The sequence below is a fragment of the Ornithorhynchus anatinus genome, chromosome X2 (genome assembly GCF_004115215.2).
Source record: "Ornithorhynchus anatinus isolate Pmale09 chromosome X2, mOrnAna1.pri.v4, whole genome shotgun sequence".
In the NCBI taxonomy this organism is placed as follows: Eukaryota; Metazoa; Chordata; class Mammalia; order Monotremata; family Ornithorhynchidae; genus Ornithorhynchus; species Ornithorhynchus anatinus.
In genome coordinates, this window is record NC_041750.1 from 8,059,152 (window position 1) to 8,076,296 (window position 17,145).

The 17,145-nt window shown below is 58.6% G+C and overlaps 3 protein-coding genes across 3 annotated transcripts; 1 reads left to right on the forward strand and 2 right to left on the reverse strand.

Moving 5' to 3' along the window:
* The first annotated feature begins 4,544 nt into the window (after positions 1–4,544).
* ATG4D (autophagy related 4D cysteine peptidase) lies at positions 4,545–7,661 on the forward strand. The gene is made up of 11 exons (XM_029053222.2): positions 4,545–4,622; positions 4,830–5,063; positions 5,243–5,326; positions 5,410–5,583; positions 5,679–5,949; positions 6,174–6,238; positions 6,381–6,514; positions 6,613–6,691; positions 6,806–6,882; positions 6,964–7,083; positions 7,201–7,661. Exons 2-11 carry the CDS (start codon positions 4,874–4,876, stop codon positions 7,372–7,374), a joined length of 1,368 nt encoding a protein of 455 aa, XP_028909055.1. The 5' UTR covers positions 4,545–4,622; positions 4,830–4,873; the 3' UTR covers positions 7,375–7,661.
* A 222-nt stretch (positions 7,662–7,883) lies between these two features.
* On the reverse strand, positions 7,884–13,801 carry KRI1 (KRI1 homolog). The gene is made up of 19 exons (XM_029053221.2): positions 13,680–13,801; positions 13,503–13,570; positions 12,949–13,054; positions 12,681–12,789; positions 12,303–12,360; positions 12,150–12,196; positions 11,961–12,057; positions 11,736–11,813; positions 10,998–11,137; positions 10,537–10,663; positions 10,322–10,417; positions 10,065–10,235; positions 9,690–9,768; positions 9,526–9,599; positions 9,191–9,347; positions 8,887–9,017; positions 8,709–8,773; positions 8,526–8,621; positions 7,884–8,436 (listed from the first exon to the last, which is right to left on the reverse strand). Exons 1-19 carry the CDS (start codon positions 13,771–13,773, stop codon positions 8,073–8,075), a joined length of 2,157 nt encoding a protein of 718 aa, XP_028909054.1. The 5' UTR covers positions 13,774–13,801; the 3' UTR covers positions 7,884–8,072.
* Positions 13,802–14,304: 503 nt separating this feature from the next.
* On the reverse strand, positions 14,305–16,364 carry CDKN2D (cyclin dependent kinase inhibitor 2D). The gene is made up of 3 exons (XM_007661306.3): positions 16,147–16,364; positions 15,707–15,891; positions 14,305–15,368 (listed from the first exon to the last, which is right to left on the reverse strand). Exons 2-3 carry the CDS (start codon positions 15,848–15,850, stop codon positions 14,997–14,999), a joined length of 516 nt encoding a protein of 171 aa, XP_007659496.1. The 5' UTR covers positions 15,851–15,891; positions 16,147–16,364; the 3' UTR covers positions 14,305–14,996.
* Positions 16,365–17,145: the final 781 nt, after the last annotated feature.

Consider the following 17,145-nt stretch of genomic DNA (forward strand, 5'->3'; position numbering starts at 1 on the left):
GTAAAGGGATTTGGGGCCATTTAGGAAAGGCCCAAAGTCAGGGTTTGGAGTTAATGCCATTCCCAAGCAGAGGCAGGCCCGGGCCTCAAGAAGACTAGAGCCTAAGGGGAGGGCAGGATCCCAAACTGACTAAATGGAGAGGCCACAGGGAGAAGGAGGAACAGAGCTCATCGCCAGAGACCCCTTGGTCTTCGGTTTCGGGAGAGTCTCTCCGGGGGTCTGGCAGCATTAGCGCTTAGTACAGTGTTCCCCGCACAGTAAGCGCTCAATAAATATAATTAAGTGAATGAAGGAATGAATTCTTTCCAGCCTAGACTCACCCACCAGGAAGCCTCCCTCTCTCCACCACTTCCTTCCCCGCCCCCTCATCTAATAGTCTTGGGTTTCCCTTGTCACCAACACCCCCACCGCCACCCCTCCCCCAAGATCCCTGGCAGTAAATCCTTTTCAGGGGTGCCTAGCTGGGAGGAGGCGGGAGAGCATTGGGAAGCCCTGGTTCAGCCAAACCGGGAACTGGGGAGGGAGCCAGGGAAGAACCCAGGACCGCATGGGAAATTCACGGTGCTGCAAGGTCGGGGGAGAAAGAAGGGACTGACCTTCTCTCCAGGGTTCCTGACCACCTCTTCCACCTCCCTGCCTCCGCAGAGGGTCTCCGAAAAGTCAGAGTCCTAAAGCTGCCTATTCCGAGGGTGGGGCCAGTCACAGCCAGTGGGTGGTTTAGTGGGGAGCCACTGGGTGGGGGCTGGGGAGAAGGTGAGGCTGTAACAGGACCAGACAGGGTGGGGGCTGGGGAGAAGGTGAGGCTGTAACAGGACCAGACAGGGTGGGGGCCGGGGGAGTGAACTGGGCAAGGTTGCAGCTGCGCAATCTCCGGGCTGTGTGGGTTGACCACATTAATCCTTCCCAGCCTGGATTCACATCCCGGGAAACTATTGGAGTCTGAGGATACGAAGTCCTCCAGTTCCCCCTCCCTCTGAGCCAAATCACAAGTCACCTGTGAAGTGGAGTCCTACTCTGCTCCCTGGCTAGTCCCATTATCCATCCCTCCCGGGTCAACCAATCAAGCCTTCTCCATAGTTGTAGAGAATCCACCGCTGCTTGGTCCATTGCCAATTTGGCGGGTGATTTTCCTCCCTCCACTCTTGTCCCCGCTTCCTGGGACAATCCAGTGCAGGGATTCTGGTCCCTAGAGAGTGGGGTGAGACCACTTCCTTCCTTCCCTGTCCTCCCGGTCACCCCTGCTCCTTGAGTTTTGGGGAGGATGGGGTTGGTCCTCACCAAGGTCTCTGGCTGTGAGGCTGAGGGCTCAGCCAGCTCCTCCGCCCACTCCCTGCTCTCACTTCCACGTGTCCCAGCTCGCACGGCCTGGGCTCAGCCGGATTCCCGAGCCTCAGTCTCCCTGCAGCTGCACACCCGGCTCTGCCGGTTCCTCTGGCTAGAGGAGGGGCGCGGGGGTGGTGGTGAAACGGAGGGCCCAGAGAGCCATTCTCTGCCCACGCAGCGGAGCAGAGGGCAAGGTGGAAGTTTTTTGGGGGGACAAGCAGAAGGCGGCTGGAAGACTACCCAAGGTTGCTGAGCCTTACTTAGCCCGACCCTCACACTTCGGGGAATTTAGGTCTGGTGCCAGGGGCGAACCTTACGGTTGAACTCCGGGAAATCCATCCCCGGACTCTAAAAACTTCCTCAGTAACCTCGATCTCTCACCCATTCTGCAGTCTCGCCTTTCCTCCTACCTCCAGGACATCTCTACTTGGATGTCCCTACGGCACCTCAATCAGTCAATCAATCCATTGTATTTCTTGAGCACTTAACGGTGTGCAGAGACTGTAATCTCGTTGTGGAAAGGGAATGTGTCTGTTGTATTGTTATATTGTACTCTCTCAAGCGTTTTGTACAATACTCTGCACACAGAAAGCGCTCAATAAATATGACTGACCGAATGACTGACACTTAGCATTTAGCACTCCCTCCCAAATCCCCTCCCGCTCCTTTCTCCGTATCACTTGATAACACCACCATCCTCCCCATCTCTGGAGCCCACGGTCTTAGCATCTTCTCGACCCCTCCCTCTCTTTCAAACTCCATATTGAGTCTATTGCGAAATCCTGTCACTGTCTTCTTCCACAGCATTTCCAGGATCTGCCCCTTCCTCTCCATCCAAATGGCGCCCCCACCATGCCGGTCCAGGTATTTGTCATATTACTTGGCTTCATTACCGCCATCAAACTTCCTCGTTGATCTCTATGCCCCTAAGTCCCTCTCTTCTGCAGGCCATACTTTGTTTTACTGCCCAATTATTTTTTCTAAAATATCATTCTGCACATGCTTCCCCACTCCTCAAAAGCCTCCAGTAGTTGCCCAGTCAATCGGTGATATTTACTCAGCACTCACTGTGTGCAGAGGAGTGTACTAAGTGCTTGGGTAAAGACAATACGAAAGAGTAGGGAGCTATGATCCCTGCACAGACTAGAGGGGGACACCGACATTAAAATACATTACAGAGGGATACGGACATAAGTACTGCAGGGCTGGGGAGGGGTGAATATCGAAGTTCTTAAGTCTTCTCCACATCAAGTCTTCTCCTCCCCCGATTAGACTGTGAGCCCGTCATTGGGCAGGGATTGCCTCTATCTGTTACCCAACTGTACATTCCAAGCGCTTAGTACAGTGTTCTGCACATAGTAAGCGCTCAGTAAATACTATCGAATGAATGACTCAAACAGAAACTCCTGACCACTGGCTTCAATAATAATAACTGTGGTATTTGTTAAGCGCTTACTATGTGCCAGGCGCCATATTGAGCACTGGGGTGGATACAAGCAAATCAGAATGGACAGAGTCCCTGTCCCATGTGGGGCTCACCGTCTCGATCCCCATTTTACAGATAACTGAGGCACAGAGAAGTGACTTGTCCAAGGTCACACAGCCGACAAGGAGAAGGGTTTCAGAGCCAGGGCTGCTTCACTGGATGGCTCCCCGCCCCCCCCCGGCTCCCCCGGCTCGTCCAGTAAGGCATCGTGGGAGCCAAGGCCCGGGACCAGGAGGGAAACAGAGGAACGTTAAGAGCGACCCCTGCTGGTCCTCTCCAGCTCCTATCTCTCCCCCGCTCCCTACCGCGGCTCAGTCGGGCGGTCAATCGTATTTATTCAGTGCTTAATTGTGCAAGGCACTGTACTAAGCACTCGGGAGAGTACACGATAATAATAATTATTACGGTTATTTGTTAAGCACTTACTACGTGTGCCAGGCACTCTTCTAAGCTCTGGGGTAGATGCAAGATTGGCAAGGGTTGGACACGGTCCCAGTCCCACACGGAGCTCAGAGTCTTAATGCCCGTTTTACAGATGAGCTGAGGCACCGAGAGGTTAAGTGACTTGCTCGAGGTCACACAGCAGACAAGTGGTAGAGCCGGGACCAGACCCCAGATCCTTCCGACTCCCAGGTCCATGCTCTATAACAGACACATTCCCTGCCCACAACGAGCTCACAGGCTAGAGGGGGAGATAGACATTAATATAAATGAATGCATTGCGGATATGTACATAAGTGCTGAGGGCTGGGAAGGCGGGGGGGGGGGCGGCGGTGTGAATAAAGGGAGCAAGTCAGGGTGAAGCAGAAGGGAGTGGAAGAAAAGGAAAAGAAGGCTTAGTCAGGATAGGCCCGTTGGAGATGTCTCTGAAGGGGAGAGAGTCATTGTCAGATTAATTCGTTCAATCGTATGAAATGAGCGCTTACTGTGTGCAGAGCACTGTACTAAGTGCTTGAGAGAGTACAATATAACAATAAACACATTACCTGCCCACAACGAGCAGTCTGGAGGGGGAGACGGATATTAATATAAATAAATAAATTATAGATATGGACATAAATTCTGTGGGTCTGGGAGCGGGGATGAACAAAGGGAACAAGACAGGGCGACGCAGAAGGGAGCGTAAGAAGAGGAAAGGGGGCTTGGTCAGGGAAAGCCTCTTGAGGAGCTGTGCTTTCAATAAGGCTTTGAAGCGCGGGGGAGAGTAACTGTCTGTCAGATGGGGATGGGGGTCCTGGAACCCAGATTTCCATATGGCCAGACCCTTGGGCCTTCTAAGGCCGAGCCTGGCTGCTAATAATAATAATTACGGAACTTGCGAAGTGCTTACTATGTGCCAAACTGTTCCGAGCGCTGGGGTAGGTCCTAGGTCGTCAGGTCGGTCACAGTCCCTGTCCCACTCACTGTCTTAAAACCCATTTTCCAGATGAGGTAGCTGAGGCCCAGAGAAGTGAAGCGACTTGCCCAAGGTCACACAGCGGGCAGGTGGCGGAGCGGGGACCCCGCAACGTTCGGCCTCCCGCGGACTTCTTGAGTCTGTGAGCTCCAGGGGGGACATGGACCGCGTCCAACCTGATGACCCTGTACCTGCTTCAGCGCCTGGCACCTAGTAAGCCTTCACGAATACCGTAAAAACCAAAAAACCAAGCAGCCAAAAAACGGGGTGCGGACTTCGAGCCCCGGCGAGGGAGGCGCAGTTCCTCTCTTTCCGCTAGGGAGCGCGCAGCCCAGCCCGCCGCCGCTTCCGGGCGTTAAGATGGCGGCCGCCGCGGCCGGTCGGGACTGAATGACAGGACTGGACCCCCGCGCTCAGGTAAGGGGGCACCGGGCGGAGAGCGGATTAGAAAAGTATGTGTGTGGGGGGGGTCTGGGATCACCCCCACCCCCTTCCCAGCCCCCCATGGCGTGCCTATGGCGGTGCTGTGCCTGGTGGGCCGCCCCGACGCCCTCGTTCCCGTGCCCGTGCCCCGGCGCCCATCCCCATCCTCGCCCCCCTCCGCTCCCCCTCCCCCCCCGCCAGCCCCTGGAAGACCCCGCCCCGTCCCCTCCGCGTCCGGCGGACCCATGAACCCGGTGTCGCCGGCCGCGGGCCAATACCGGAGCGGGAGCCCCAACGGCCGAAAGCCGCCCGGCCCCAGGAACCGCGCTGGCCCTAGCGGGAGGTCGGAGGGAACGGTCCCCCCTGACAGGGATGCAGATGAGGTGGACCGTTTGAAGAGCCGCTTCCTCTCCGCCTGGAACAACGTGAAATATGGTGAGTGGACTCGACCGCCTGGGTGCCCTCGCCCCCATCCAGACCCCCTGCCTACGGGAACCTCTTGCCTGGCGGGGGGGTGGAAGGGGGGATCCCCACCGCCCCCACTTACCTCCTCCCTTCCCTCCCTCCACCGGTTCCGTGGCCATCTCCCACCCAACCCCTTCCTCTGCCTCCAGGCTGGACGGTCAAGAGCCGGCCTAGTTTCAGCAAACTGTCCACCGTTCACCTCTGCGGCCGCCACTATCGCTTCGAAGCCGAAGGTGAGCGAGCCTCGCCCCCCTCCACCTTCCCCCGATTCGCACCCTACCGGAGGCTGACCGGTGCCCTTTGTCCCTGCCCTCAGGTGATGTCGAGTCCTTCCAGAGGGACTTTGTGTCCCGCCTGTGGCTCACCTACCGCCGGGACTTCCCTCCGCTGGAGGGCAGCGCCTGGACCTCCGACTGCGGCTGGGGTTGCATGCTGCGAAGCGGCCAGATGCTGCTGGCCCAGGGACTCGTCGTACATCTGCTGTCCAGAGGTGGGAGGCAGGAGAGGGGGTAGGGGATGGGAAGGGAAAGGCGGGAGGTGCCGGCCGACCGGCCCCGTTCGCCCACTCTCCCTCTCTCTGCCTAGATTGGATTTGGGCCGAAGCTGGGCCGGCTCCAAAGCCGGGCGAGCACCGACTCCTAAAAAGTGACCCCGGAGGGCCCAGCCGGTCCCCGGCCCCACCGCCCCCAGCCGGGGTCCTGCAGGAGCAGGAGCGGCAGCATCGGCGCATCGTGTCATGGTTCGCCGACCACCCCCAGGCTCCCTTCAGCCTGCACCGGTTGGTGAGGCTGGGCCAGGGCTCAGGCAAGAGGGCGGGAGACTGGTATGGCCCATCCCTCACGGCCCACTTGCTCAGGTGAGCTCCGGGGGTGGGAAGTGGAAGGGTAGGTGAGGGAGGAGGGCGGCGGGGGGAGGGAGAGCCCCTCAGCCCCCATTCACCCCTGCCTGTCCAGTTTCCTTTGAACTTACCTCCCCTCCTCTAACTCTTGTCACCTCCACCACCCTCTCTGTAAAGCCCAAGCTCTACCATCTCCCTTCCCCTTCAGAGCTCCCCCTTCCTCCTCTTCTCCCACCCCCCAGGAAAGCTGTGGAGGGCAGCTCAGAGGTGAGCGGCATGGTGGTGTACGTAGCTCAGGACTGCACGGGTAAGGAGGTGGTTTTGGCTCATTCTCTCAAGACCCTGGGGTCCAAGATGGGTTCTGCGGGGCATCGCTTCCAGCAGTGGAGGGGAATAGACAGAGCTGCTCACTGACTCCTCCCTTCTGTACCAACTCCTCCCCAATTCAGTCTACAAGGCCGACATGGCCAGGCTGGCCGGTCAGCCAGGGGACCCTGAGGCTGAATGGAAATCCATCATCATCCTGGTGCCAGTGCGTCTGGGCGGTGAGACCCTGAACCCTGCCTACATGCCATGCATTAAGGTGCCAGACTGAGGCCAGCAAGGGGTGGTGGAGGGAGGGCAGAAAGAGGGCCATCGAGCTCGAGGCAGGCCTCTTAGCTCCCGGCTTCTCCATCCCAGGAGCTGCTGCGGATGGAGCCGTGCCTGGGCATCATCGGCGGGAAGCCCAAGCACTCGCTCTATTTCATCGGCTACCAAGGTAGGGAGCCTTGGGTGGTTCCCCAGCCTCCCCCAGCCCAAGGCCGTTTCACCTTCCCAATCCTCACATCCTCCCCCGCCCCCTAACACCCTCCCCACCCACTGGCCTTTGCAGACGATTTTCTCCTCTATCTGGATCCCCACTACTGCCAGCCATGTGTGGACACCATGAAAGACAGCTTCCCTTTGGAGGTCAGTGGCTCCTCTTCCCTCTTTCCCCACCTCCTCCCCTTCTTGGCCCAAGGGAGCCCCTGACCAGACTGTGCCTTCCAGTCATTCCACTGCACAGCTCCCCGCAAGCTGCCTTTTGCCAAGATGGACCCCAGCTGCACTGTTGGTTTCTACGCGGGCACCAGGAAGGATTTTGAGGCACTGTGTTCCCAGCTGCTACAGGTGAGCCAAGCTGGGCAGGGGGAAGGAGAGGGGACACCCTAGGGTGGGAGAAGCAGAAGGGGCAGGGGAGCGGATGGCAGAGACAGCACTGGTGACTCACGGCCCCCCTCTCCTCAGGCACTGAACTCCACAGCTACCCGCTACCCCATGTTCACTGTGGCCGAGGGCCATGGCCAGGATGACCACTGCTCCCCGCTGACTCAACGGACAGTCCGGGCCACCCCCCAGCCCCGGGCTGGATGGCTGGGTAGAGCTAAGCACTCCAGCTCCGAAGACTTTGTGTTTTTATAGGGACACTCTCCCCCTTCCCCCCCAGCCCCAATCCCCCGCCAAAGGGGGTGCACACAGAACTATTTATTTTATTTATGGTTAAGGAAGCAGGGTTGCAGGGCCCTTAACCCTAAAAGGGTGGGGTCAAAAGCAATAAACTCAGGATCAATTTCCCCGGAGGGGATGGGACTCTTCAGACCAGCCCCCTCCGCCGCCCGCCCCCCCCAAGCCTGGGGGGTGGGTATTGTCTGCTGCTGCTCACTTTCAATTCCAGAATAAACAAAAAAAATCAGCACTTGTTGCCAACAGACCAAATCTGCCCCTGCATCTCTGGGGTGGGGCATCCTCCTCAGCCACAATCTGGGCAGTTGCTGGACCTAGGACTAGGGAGCCTCAACCTCTGCACCCATTTCACAGGAGAGAGTCAATCCTGCCCTCCGATGGAATCCAGCAGGTGGCCACACTGGACTTTGTCTCAAGTCCGCGTCACCCTACGCTGTTGCGGGGTGGCGGATGGGAGCGTCAGCCCATTATATATACAAAATAGCATATCGGTTTATTTTGCACTCTGCACTAGCTCAGAAGGTTGGGGCGGGGGGACGGCACGCCGACAGGCACCTGGACGGGGTAAGGGAAAGGGAGAACTACAGCCTGGCCCCAGTCCCGCCCGTCCCAATTGGGTCAGGGACTGCGGCTCTCCAGTCCGGTATCTTGGGGGCTCAGGCCTCCGCCTGGGGTCGGGGGCCGGCCCGGGGCTGCCGTTTTCGCTTCTCCCGCAGCAGCTGGCGATAGTGAAGGCGCCTGGGATTGAGCCCATAGGCCTGCAGCCTCCCACGGCTGAACTCCCGGCCTCCCAGTTTCACCCGCTCTCCCAGTTTAGCCTTCAGCCAGAGCCTCTTCTTCCTGGATCTCTGGCTCTCTCCGGACCCCGCAGGCGGGGCAGGGGTGGGCAGGGTCGATGGCTCGGCGGCCGAAGAAGTCCCCACCCGGCTCCGCTTCTCTACAGGCTCCTCGCTTCTCACCCCCGCCTCGTCGTCTTCCTCCTCCTCAGCAGGAGATTCCTCTTCCTTGGGATCTTTGGATCTGGGAGGGAGAGGGGGGAGGGTCGAGGTTAGAAGGGGTGGGGTCTTGGATCTGGGGGGAGGGGGTCATCTGTAGACATGGCATCTTACTCAGTAGTCAGGGACTTCAGAATCTGCTGCTTCTTCCATGTGTTCTGCCCCTTCAGGCTGAAAGCTTTCTTGTCCCGCAGCTCCTCCTGCTCAGAACTGCATCCACAGAGATTACGGCTCTCATCCCCCGCAGTCCTAAAGTGGGACAATCTCCCACCCCAACAGACGGGCCCAGACCCTCACCGGTACATGCAGGTCTTCTTCAGCGAACACCAGCGATTCAGCTCTTTGTCATCCGCGGCCAGGATCTGCGTGGGGAGAGGAGGGTCGTGGGGTGGGGGTGTCCGCAGCACCGACGGGGCACCTCCCCATCAGATTCCCACCGGCCCTTCCCCCACACATCGCCCTCTCTGATGGGCACCTCCTCAGTGCTGAGGCCAAAGTCACAGGGCAGGACAGAGCGGTACTTAAAGCGGCAGGGCAGGTCATCGATGATGTCCTCGTAGTCCAGCTGGTAGAACTCGTCCAGGTACTGTTCAAAGGTCCTGGCCTCTGGAAGGGATGGGAGAGGAGGAAAAAAAGGGCTTTAGTACACCTGGATTACTGAGGAGTTTACAGCCCAGTGCCCAGCCTCCTGTCATCCCTAGGGTTAAGCCTTACACACCCACCCAGGGTGGGGTGACAAGGTGAAAAGGATGGTGAGGTGTGTCAAAAAGGAAGTGCACCTGGGTCAAAAGATGGCTTCTCCCTTGTCATGGCCTGTGCGAAGTAGGATTTCCGCTTCTTCTTGCCCAGCTGCAGCGCGTCTCTTCCTATCCTCATCTTCTTTGCCTTCTTCCCGGCCGGCCAGGGCTGCTGGCTGGGGTCGTAGTCTGCATCCATCTAGGTGGGGCGGACGGACATTGTCAGAACGGAGCTGGGGCGGCCCAAAGATGTACACACACGGTCTTTTCCCACCATCATGGGCCTCAAAAAGAGCCTGATGGGGGAATTCGGGCCTAGCTACTTATCTCCCCCGCAGGAGGGCTCCTGGATACCGGGGGACTGCACTTGGACCTACATTGAAGTCGGGGTCTTCACAGTGAAGTTCATTGCCTCCCCCAGTGTCCGTCCATGTGTCCCAATTCCACTCCTCTGCAGGGGAAGAGAAGATAATGGTGCCATCCCCGCCCTGACCCTAACCCCTCCCACAATCCATCTGGGCCCAGACCCAGCAGGACCCACCATCGTCAAGTCCTTCCTCTTCCTCAAACTGTGGCTTCTCTTCCTCACCGACGCCGTAGAACTCATCTCCAAAACACTTCTGTGGGGGGGGGGGGGGAGGGAGGAGGTCACTTGAGCCCAGCTGCGGCCGAGGCCAGGACAGGCGGTACCCCGCCATCCCGACTTTCACCTACCCTTCAAATCAATCAGTTAATGAATCAATCAATGGTATCTCTTGGGTGCTTCCAGTGTGCTGAGCACGTGGGATGAGAGAAAATTACGTTACAATGGAGTTGGCAGCCACAACCGCCACCCTCAGGGAACCGAGGAGCTAGTGAACACAAGTGAGAGGTAGGCAAGCCAGGCGTTGCGCTCATGTCTGGGGCAGACAAAGACCTGCATGAGTTGGTCATGCTGGGCAGGATCGAAGTCTTCCTCGAGATCATCCTCATTGAAGCCAACCGTCTCGTTGCCCGTGATCTCCCGCAGCTTCTCCAGCTTGGCCAGAATCTCCCGCCGTTTCAGATTCTTTAGCTGCTTCAGCTCCTCCTGCTTCTTGGCTTTCTCCTGTGGAGGGTCGAGCAGATGGGATGATGCCCGGGCCCAGTCGACCGGGCCCCTCCCCTCTCTCTGCCAGGCAGCCTGCTGCTCACCTTCTTCTTCCGCTCCCGCATTTCCTCCCGCTTCTCCTTCCTCCGCTCGTCCTTCCTGCGCACTGAGGTGGAGATGGTCCGAGGGTAGGTCATCACCTGTCGTTGGACCAACGGGGCCAGCTGAGTCCCGGCCCTACGTCCCCACCCACTCCACGGGGTCCAGTTCCAGTCGTCCCCCTGCTTCCCCCGCCAACATCTGTGGCTGGGAACCTCACCGCCTCAGAGCCTGGCTCTTCAAAGCGAAAATTGTATTTGCGCTCAAAGTCCTCCTGCTTTTTCAGAAACAGCTCCCCCTCATCGGAAGAGTCCTGAAGCACCAGCTGGCCCCCAGCCCCTGCGAACCTGGTGATGGAAAATAGAGCAGGGCGCTTATTATTATTACGGTATTTGTTACGTGTTCGCTATGTGTCAAGCACTGTTCTGAATGCTGGGGTAGATACAAGGTAATCAGTTCCTGTTCCTCGTGGGCTCACAATCTATGTAGGAGGAGGAACAGGCATTGAACCCTCATTTTACAGATGAGGAAACTGAGGTACAGAGAAGCACTTTACCCAAAGTCATAAAGCAGGCAAGTGGCAGAGCTGGGATTAAAACCCAGGTCCTCTGACTCCTAGACCTTTCCCCTTCCATTAGGCCACGCTGCTCCGACCCTGGGCCTAAGCTGCCAGACTCCTACCTGTCCTCCTCTTCCTCTTCTTCCTCATCTTCCTCCTCCTCCTCCTCCTCTTCCTCATAACCCTTATTCAGGATATAATCCCGCAGGAATTTCTCCCCTTCGTCCAGTTTTGGGTTGCTCCAATACTCTTTCAGATGGGTCTGTGGGAAAGGAACATAGGTCAGGAGGCTCAATATGACCAGGATGGACTAAGACCAGCCAATTATATTTACTGAGCGCTTACTGTGCAAAGCACTTGGGAGAGTATAGCACAATGAAGTGAAAAGACATGACCCCTGCCTTCAAAAAGCTGACAGTTTAATGGATGTAGAGTACTGTCCTTGGGGCACGGAAACGTAAAATAGAAGTAAAATGACAAGAACCTTGCCCATTAAGAGGTTTATAATCTAATGGGGGAGACACAGATAAACCATGGTTAAGGATGAGGAGAGAAATAATGGGCCCAAGGGGATAAATAAATCAGTAACACACAAGCAGATCAATCTATAAGGGCAGTGGTGGCTGAGAGGGTGGCATAACTAGAAAGGCAGGGTAATCGAGCAGGGAAGGGTTCCCGAAGCAGGTCGGATTTTAGGAGGTGGCAAAGGGCCAAATGCGATACTGAGAACTCGATCCTAGACTTAACAAAGATAGCACATTTGAGGACCCCCCCCCTCACTGAGAAGACTTTAGTAACGACCTGGTCCAAGCCAACAGGCGTCATAGCCAAGACCCACCCCTGCAGGCCTAAGTCCTTACCAGTTCCTTCAATTCCTCCTCAGGAGGGATGTCCCGTTGTCCTTTCAGCCATTCGATGTAGTCGGCCTCCTCCCGGGCCTAAAAGGAGGGGGGGGGGGCATGTGCAGCGGGGGCGGGAAGTGATCAGGGATTGGGGGGGGGGGGGGGCGGGGCGGGACTCAAAGGCCCCATTCTCAGCCTCACCCCAAGACTAGCCCCCAACCCCCAGGCCCGTCTCATCCCAACCTTTTCCTCTTTGGTCTGGGTCTTTTTCTGGAGCAAGCTGGATCCCCCTTCGCCTGCGCTCTCCTCCCCATCGCTGTCTGCCACAAATTGACGGAAACTGCGGGCACGAGGAAGACAGCAGTTTCAGCACCGAGGGTACCCAGGAGGCCTTCCCACCCAGACACTGCCCTCCTTTGCCCTCAAACTTACCTCTCCTTGATTTGTTTTTGCTCTTCGACATAGTTGAGGGAGATGGCCTACCAGACAGAAAGACATATTTCAGAATCCCCCCCATCCCCCCCCAATTCCCTCCCACAGCCTAGCAGGCTCCCCAGCTCTCAAACCAGAGGTACCCCGCCTCACCTGGTGTTTCTGCCCTGCAGCTTCCCCACTGTCTGAATGTTCGTCATCTTCATACTTGCTACGAGAGGATTGAAAACATGGAGCTTGAGGGCCTGAGCAGTGGTGTGTTTTGTGTGTGTGTGCTGGGGGGTCGGGGGGGGGGGGGGTGGGGGGAGGAGGAGAGTACACTAAGGCTAAGGTCCATCGCCCTCTGGCACCGCTACAGGGTGTTTCTAGGGAGTTGGCATTATTCCTGTCCCTTCCTACACCAGCCGGAGTTGGTGCCTGGTTGGGAGGTGGGAAATGGAACAACCTATCCCAGTGCTTAGGACAGTGTTCGACACCTAGTAAGCACTTAAACACCAAAACCTCCCCGCAAAGCCAGTCGTGTCTCCTCACCCTTCTTTCTCTAAAATGACCTTCCTCTCATAGTCCTTCAGGTACATGGGCTTCTCCTTCTTCTGTCTTTTCTTCTCCTCCTCCTCATGCTCACTGTCAGAGGCAGACTCTGCATCCCCAGAGTGACAAGAACTTATGAAGGGAAAGGGGGGAGAGCACAGGGGCTCAGAGAGTTGGGGAAAAAAAACGGGATGGGGACGCCGGTGACAGGGGGTGGGGGAATGGGACCCAGGGGTGGAGTGGAGAGATCTCCCCTGACCAGACCCACCTCTCCCCTCGTAGAAGGTGGTCTCCTTCTGATAGATGCAAGGGTCTTTCTTCTTCAGCAAGGACAGAGTTCGGTAGAAGTCCCGTTCCAGCCGGGGGTCGAACTCCTGCGACGGAGAGAAGGGGGTGGAGATGAGGTCAGACGCAGAAAGGACCCGAGCACAGGGGTCAGTAGCCGAAGGGGGTGACAGTGAGGGACGCGGGAGCCCCAGCTCTGCCACCTGTCAGCTGTGTGACTGTGGACAAGTCACTTTACTTCTCTGTGCCTCAGTGACCTCATCTGTAAAATGGGGATGAAGACTGTGAGCCTCATGTGGGACAACCTGATTACCCTGTAGCTACCCCAGCGCTTAGAACAGTGCTCTAAACAAATACCAACATTATTATTATTATTATTAAAAGGCCGGCGGGGGGCTGTCCTAAGCGGTTAGCGTGGTGCGTCGCACCAGGTGGTCGCTCGGTAAATACCGTCATAGTACTCAGGACTGGGCAGAGGAGGGTCGGGGCTCCGAGGGGTCAGCATGGGGAATAAAAGAAAGAGAAGGCGTCCCTTACCACATGCTCCTCGCTGGAGTCGGAAGATGAGGAGTCGTCGTCGACCTGGTCGCCATATCGATCTTTCACTGGGCAGGGCAGGGCAGGGGGAGCACAGCGAGTCAGTGCCAAGGCGGTGGGGTGGCATGTCAGGGTCCCCTCCTCCCCTCCCCGCGCCCCCGCCGCCCCCGCGCTCACGTCTTTGCAGCTCCTCGCGTTGCCGATATCGCCCGTACCGCTCCGCGAAGGCCGCATTCACCCGCAGCGGGGACGAGCCGCGCGGCTCCGGCATGGCGGGCCACTCCTCGCACTGCGCAGGCGCCAAGCCCCGCCCTCCCCCTCCCCCAGCCCTGTGGCCTCTTCTTCGTCTTCCCGCCCCTCCTCCTCCTCCTTCCACTGCCCGCCCCCGCCCTCGGCCTCGCACCGCCGTAAACCGTCTGAGGGGAAGGCGGGGAACTCGCCCTCAACCTTGGATCTAAGTCGGACTCGGGAAGGCCCGTGGCCTCCAGCCGCAGCCTCTCCGGCCCCGTCCGCCCCATACGCGGACCGCGGAAAGGCCAGAGGTGACTGCCTCCGCTCCTCCCTTTTCGCACCGCAAAGACTCAGCTGGGGCCGTTGCCCCACTCCCGAGTTCCGGCCTTCCCTTCCGCTCCCGCCCGCGGCACGCTGGGCCGCTCCACTCACACCCCGCCGCCCCGGCAGCCCCAGACCCGGCTCCTGCGGAACGGAGCCGGGATCGGTAAACGGGCGTGGTGTGGGGGCCTCTTAAGTACTCGGGGGGGGGGGGGCAGAACGGACCACAGATTGCACGCATTCCAACCCAGCTGTTAAATCTTAATTTAATGGGTAAAAACATTAAGTTATCGTACATCCGATAGCTCTCTCTTCCCCCGCAGAAAAATAAATAGAATCAATTAAAAACACTGTACAAGTAGAGGACTGGGAATAGACAACACATGAAACTCCCCAGTCTCCTGGCCTCCTCTTCCCACAGAACTTTAGAACTTTTCACCCAGTTCAAACTCTGGATTAAAGGGTAGGGCCCAGCTCTCTTTCCATCCCTTTTCGGGTCTTGGGAAACGGGGTGGGAGGGGCTGGAGTGAGGGCACTGGAACTCACAGCAGGCAGGAGGGTGTGCTCTGGGGAAGGGGCAGGTAAAACATCCCAGCCCCCCCACCCCAGAGAGCACGAACCGTTCATCACACCTGGGAGACAGAGAAATGGTTCCCTCCCTAGCCGGGCCTCCCACATCTAGAATGAAATCCTTCCCTTCTAACTGGCTGCCCTTTTCTTTTAACAAAGGGAGGGGGGAAGGGAGAGGAGGTTAATGAGAGAGAAATCCCCAATCCTCCGTAGATAGAACAAACACAAATGAGCCACAACAGACAGCTCAAGCAGCCTGTCCCCCCCACCCCGCCCCCCCTCACCTTCAGCTCGGAATTGGGTGGAAAGGATTTAAGGGACAACCACCCCCAGCATTCGGGGGCAGTTGTCTCGGTGCTAGTGGGGGCAGTGTCACAGCATGGTGGGAGGGGAGTCCCTCTCTGGGGGGTCTGCCATCTCGGGGGTCTCGACCCACCCTGGCTGCTCCTCTGGCTCGGGTGGATCATGGCTGCCGGGGTCCCGGAGCTTGAATTTGGTTCGTGAGGCCAGGTAGGCCATCACGGGGACGTGCCTCTCACGCATGGCTAGATGGAAAGGCAGGGACCCCTCGGCATCCGGTATATTCACGTCAGCCCCGTGTTCCACCAGGGCTTGCAGGGTGTCCAGAAAGCCGGTGCGGGCAGCATCGTGAACGGGTGTCGTACCCGTCGCATCCTGGACGTTGGGGTTGGCTCCTTGCTTCAGTAGCTCCAGGGCAATGGGAGAGCTACCAAACATCATGGTCTGGGACAAGAAGAGAAGAGTCTGAGACCTCTCCCACGTTCAGCAGCTCCGGGGTGAAAGGGGGGGGGTTGCCAAAGAGCACGGTGCGCGCGAAGGGGGGGGGGAGAGGGCCACTCCCCCAGGCGCCCCCCAAACCCCAGTCCCGTAAGCCTTCCCGCTTCGGCAGCACTAGAAAATACAGGAGTTGCCGAACGGCAGCGGGGTGGGGAACCTACCTGCAACCCCGTACCGCTTCCAGGGGGCCACCCCAGACGTCAGGATTCCCCAAACCCCAGACAGCAGCACCTCCGGTGATCCTCTCTCCGGCCCGCCCCGCCCCCACCCCTCGCCCCCTTCACCTGCAGCGCGGTGCGGCCGAAACGGTTCACGGCATCGGGATGCACCAACTCCTGGTGTAAGAGGCGCCGCACCTCGGCCAAGTCACCCCGGGCGGCGGCGCCGCTTAACCGGTCTCCGGCGCGGATCTCGTCTTCCCGCAGCATCTTCGACTCACGCTCCAGACGGCTGTTCAAGCCGGCTACTCCTAAGGGGGTCGGGGAGGCGGAGAGGGTTCTCAACGGTTTCGGGGAAGGTTTGGTGGTCTCTCCAATTGCCTCTCAGCTCGCCAAGCCCGCCGCTACCCCGTACGGGGGCCCGGGATTCCGCGCCCGCCCGTCCGTCTGCCGACCGGCCGCCCAGCCCGCCCTCCCGGCTCCTCCCACCTGTCAGCCGAGCAGTGGCGAGGGGTGCAGACCGTCCCCGGCTTGTCCTTCCCGGCCCACGCCCCTAAGACACTCACTCTCCCTCCTCCTCGGCGGGCGGGGTCCAACTCCGAGCCCTGTCAAGAGAGACGCGGTGGCGACAAGCAGCCGGGCCTGGGCCGAAACTGAGGCGGAGGGGGTGGAGCTTTCCCACCCCACGTGTGTGAAGGGCGGGGGGGGCGCTGCCCACCGGCTGAATTTTTCTTCAGAATCGCTACATTGTAGATCGGGGCCCGTTATCTCCCTCCCCTCACCTCTGGGTGGCCTTTGAGCGACCCAACGGGGGCCCAACCCTGCCAGCCAATGGGCACGAGGCTCCGGGGCAGCGCCTCTCCTGATTGGCCCGGCCGCTGGTAGCCAGGGGAGGTCGGGCAGGCAGTAGGCAAGGCCGGGAAAGGCGGGGTTTTGAGTTTCAAACGCCCGGGATGGGCGGGAAAGAGGTGGGCGGTGTAACTGACCCCAGGGGTGAAGGAGAGGGTACGGCCCCTCTCCGCTCAGTTTAGCGCAACCCTGGGGGTTGGAATAGTTTTAAGGCCGTTCGGATCTGCAGGAGCCGGGGGGGAAAATGGAGGAGGGGGAAAGCAGGAGGACGCTGTTTTTGGCGCTCCACCCCTTCCCGGCCTCCCAGGAGCCTCTCCCCCGCCCCCACCCCCGCCTTCCCAAGCGCAAACAAGATGCCGCTACGTGCAAGGCACCGTCTCGTTCAACGTTAACCAAGACTCTGGGGTCGCGCTCCCCTCCGTCGTGCTAGCACCCAGCTCCCTGAAACCCTCTCCCTCCCCCCGCCCGCAACCAGATAGGCACGGACTGAGCACGGCACAGGGAACGCAATCTTATTTTAATCAGTTAGCCAAAACCAAAGGTGACTTGACCCGCTGCTCCCTTTCATTCATTCAATCGTATTTACCGAGTGCATACTATGTGCGGAGCACTGTACTAAGCGCTCGAAATGTACAATTCGGCAACAGATAGAGACAACCCTCCCGGGTCCCGTGAGCAGGCACGAATGGCATGACGGAGTACAACGGACACCATTC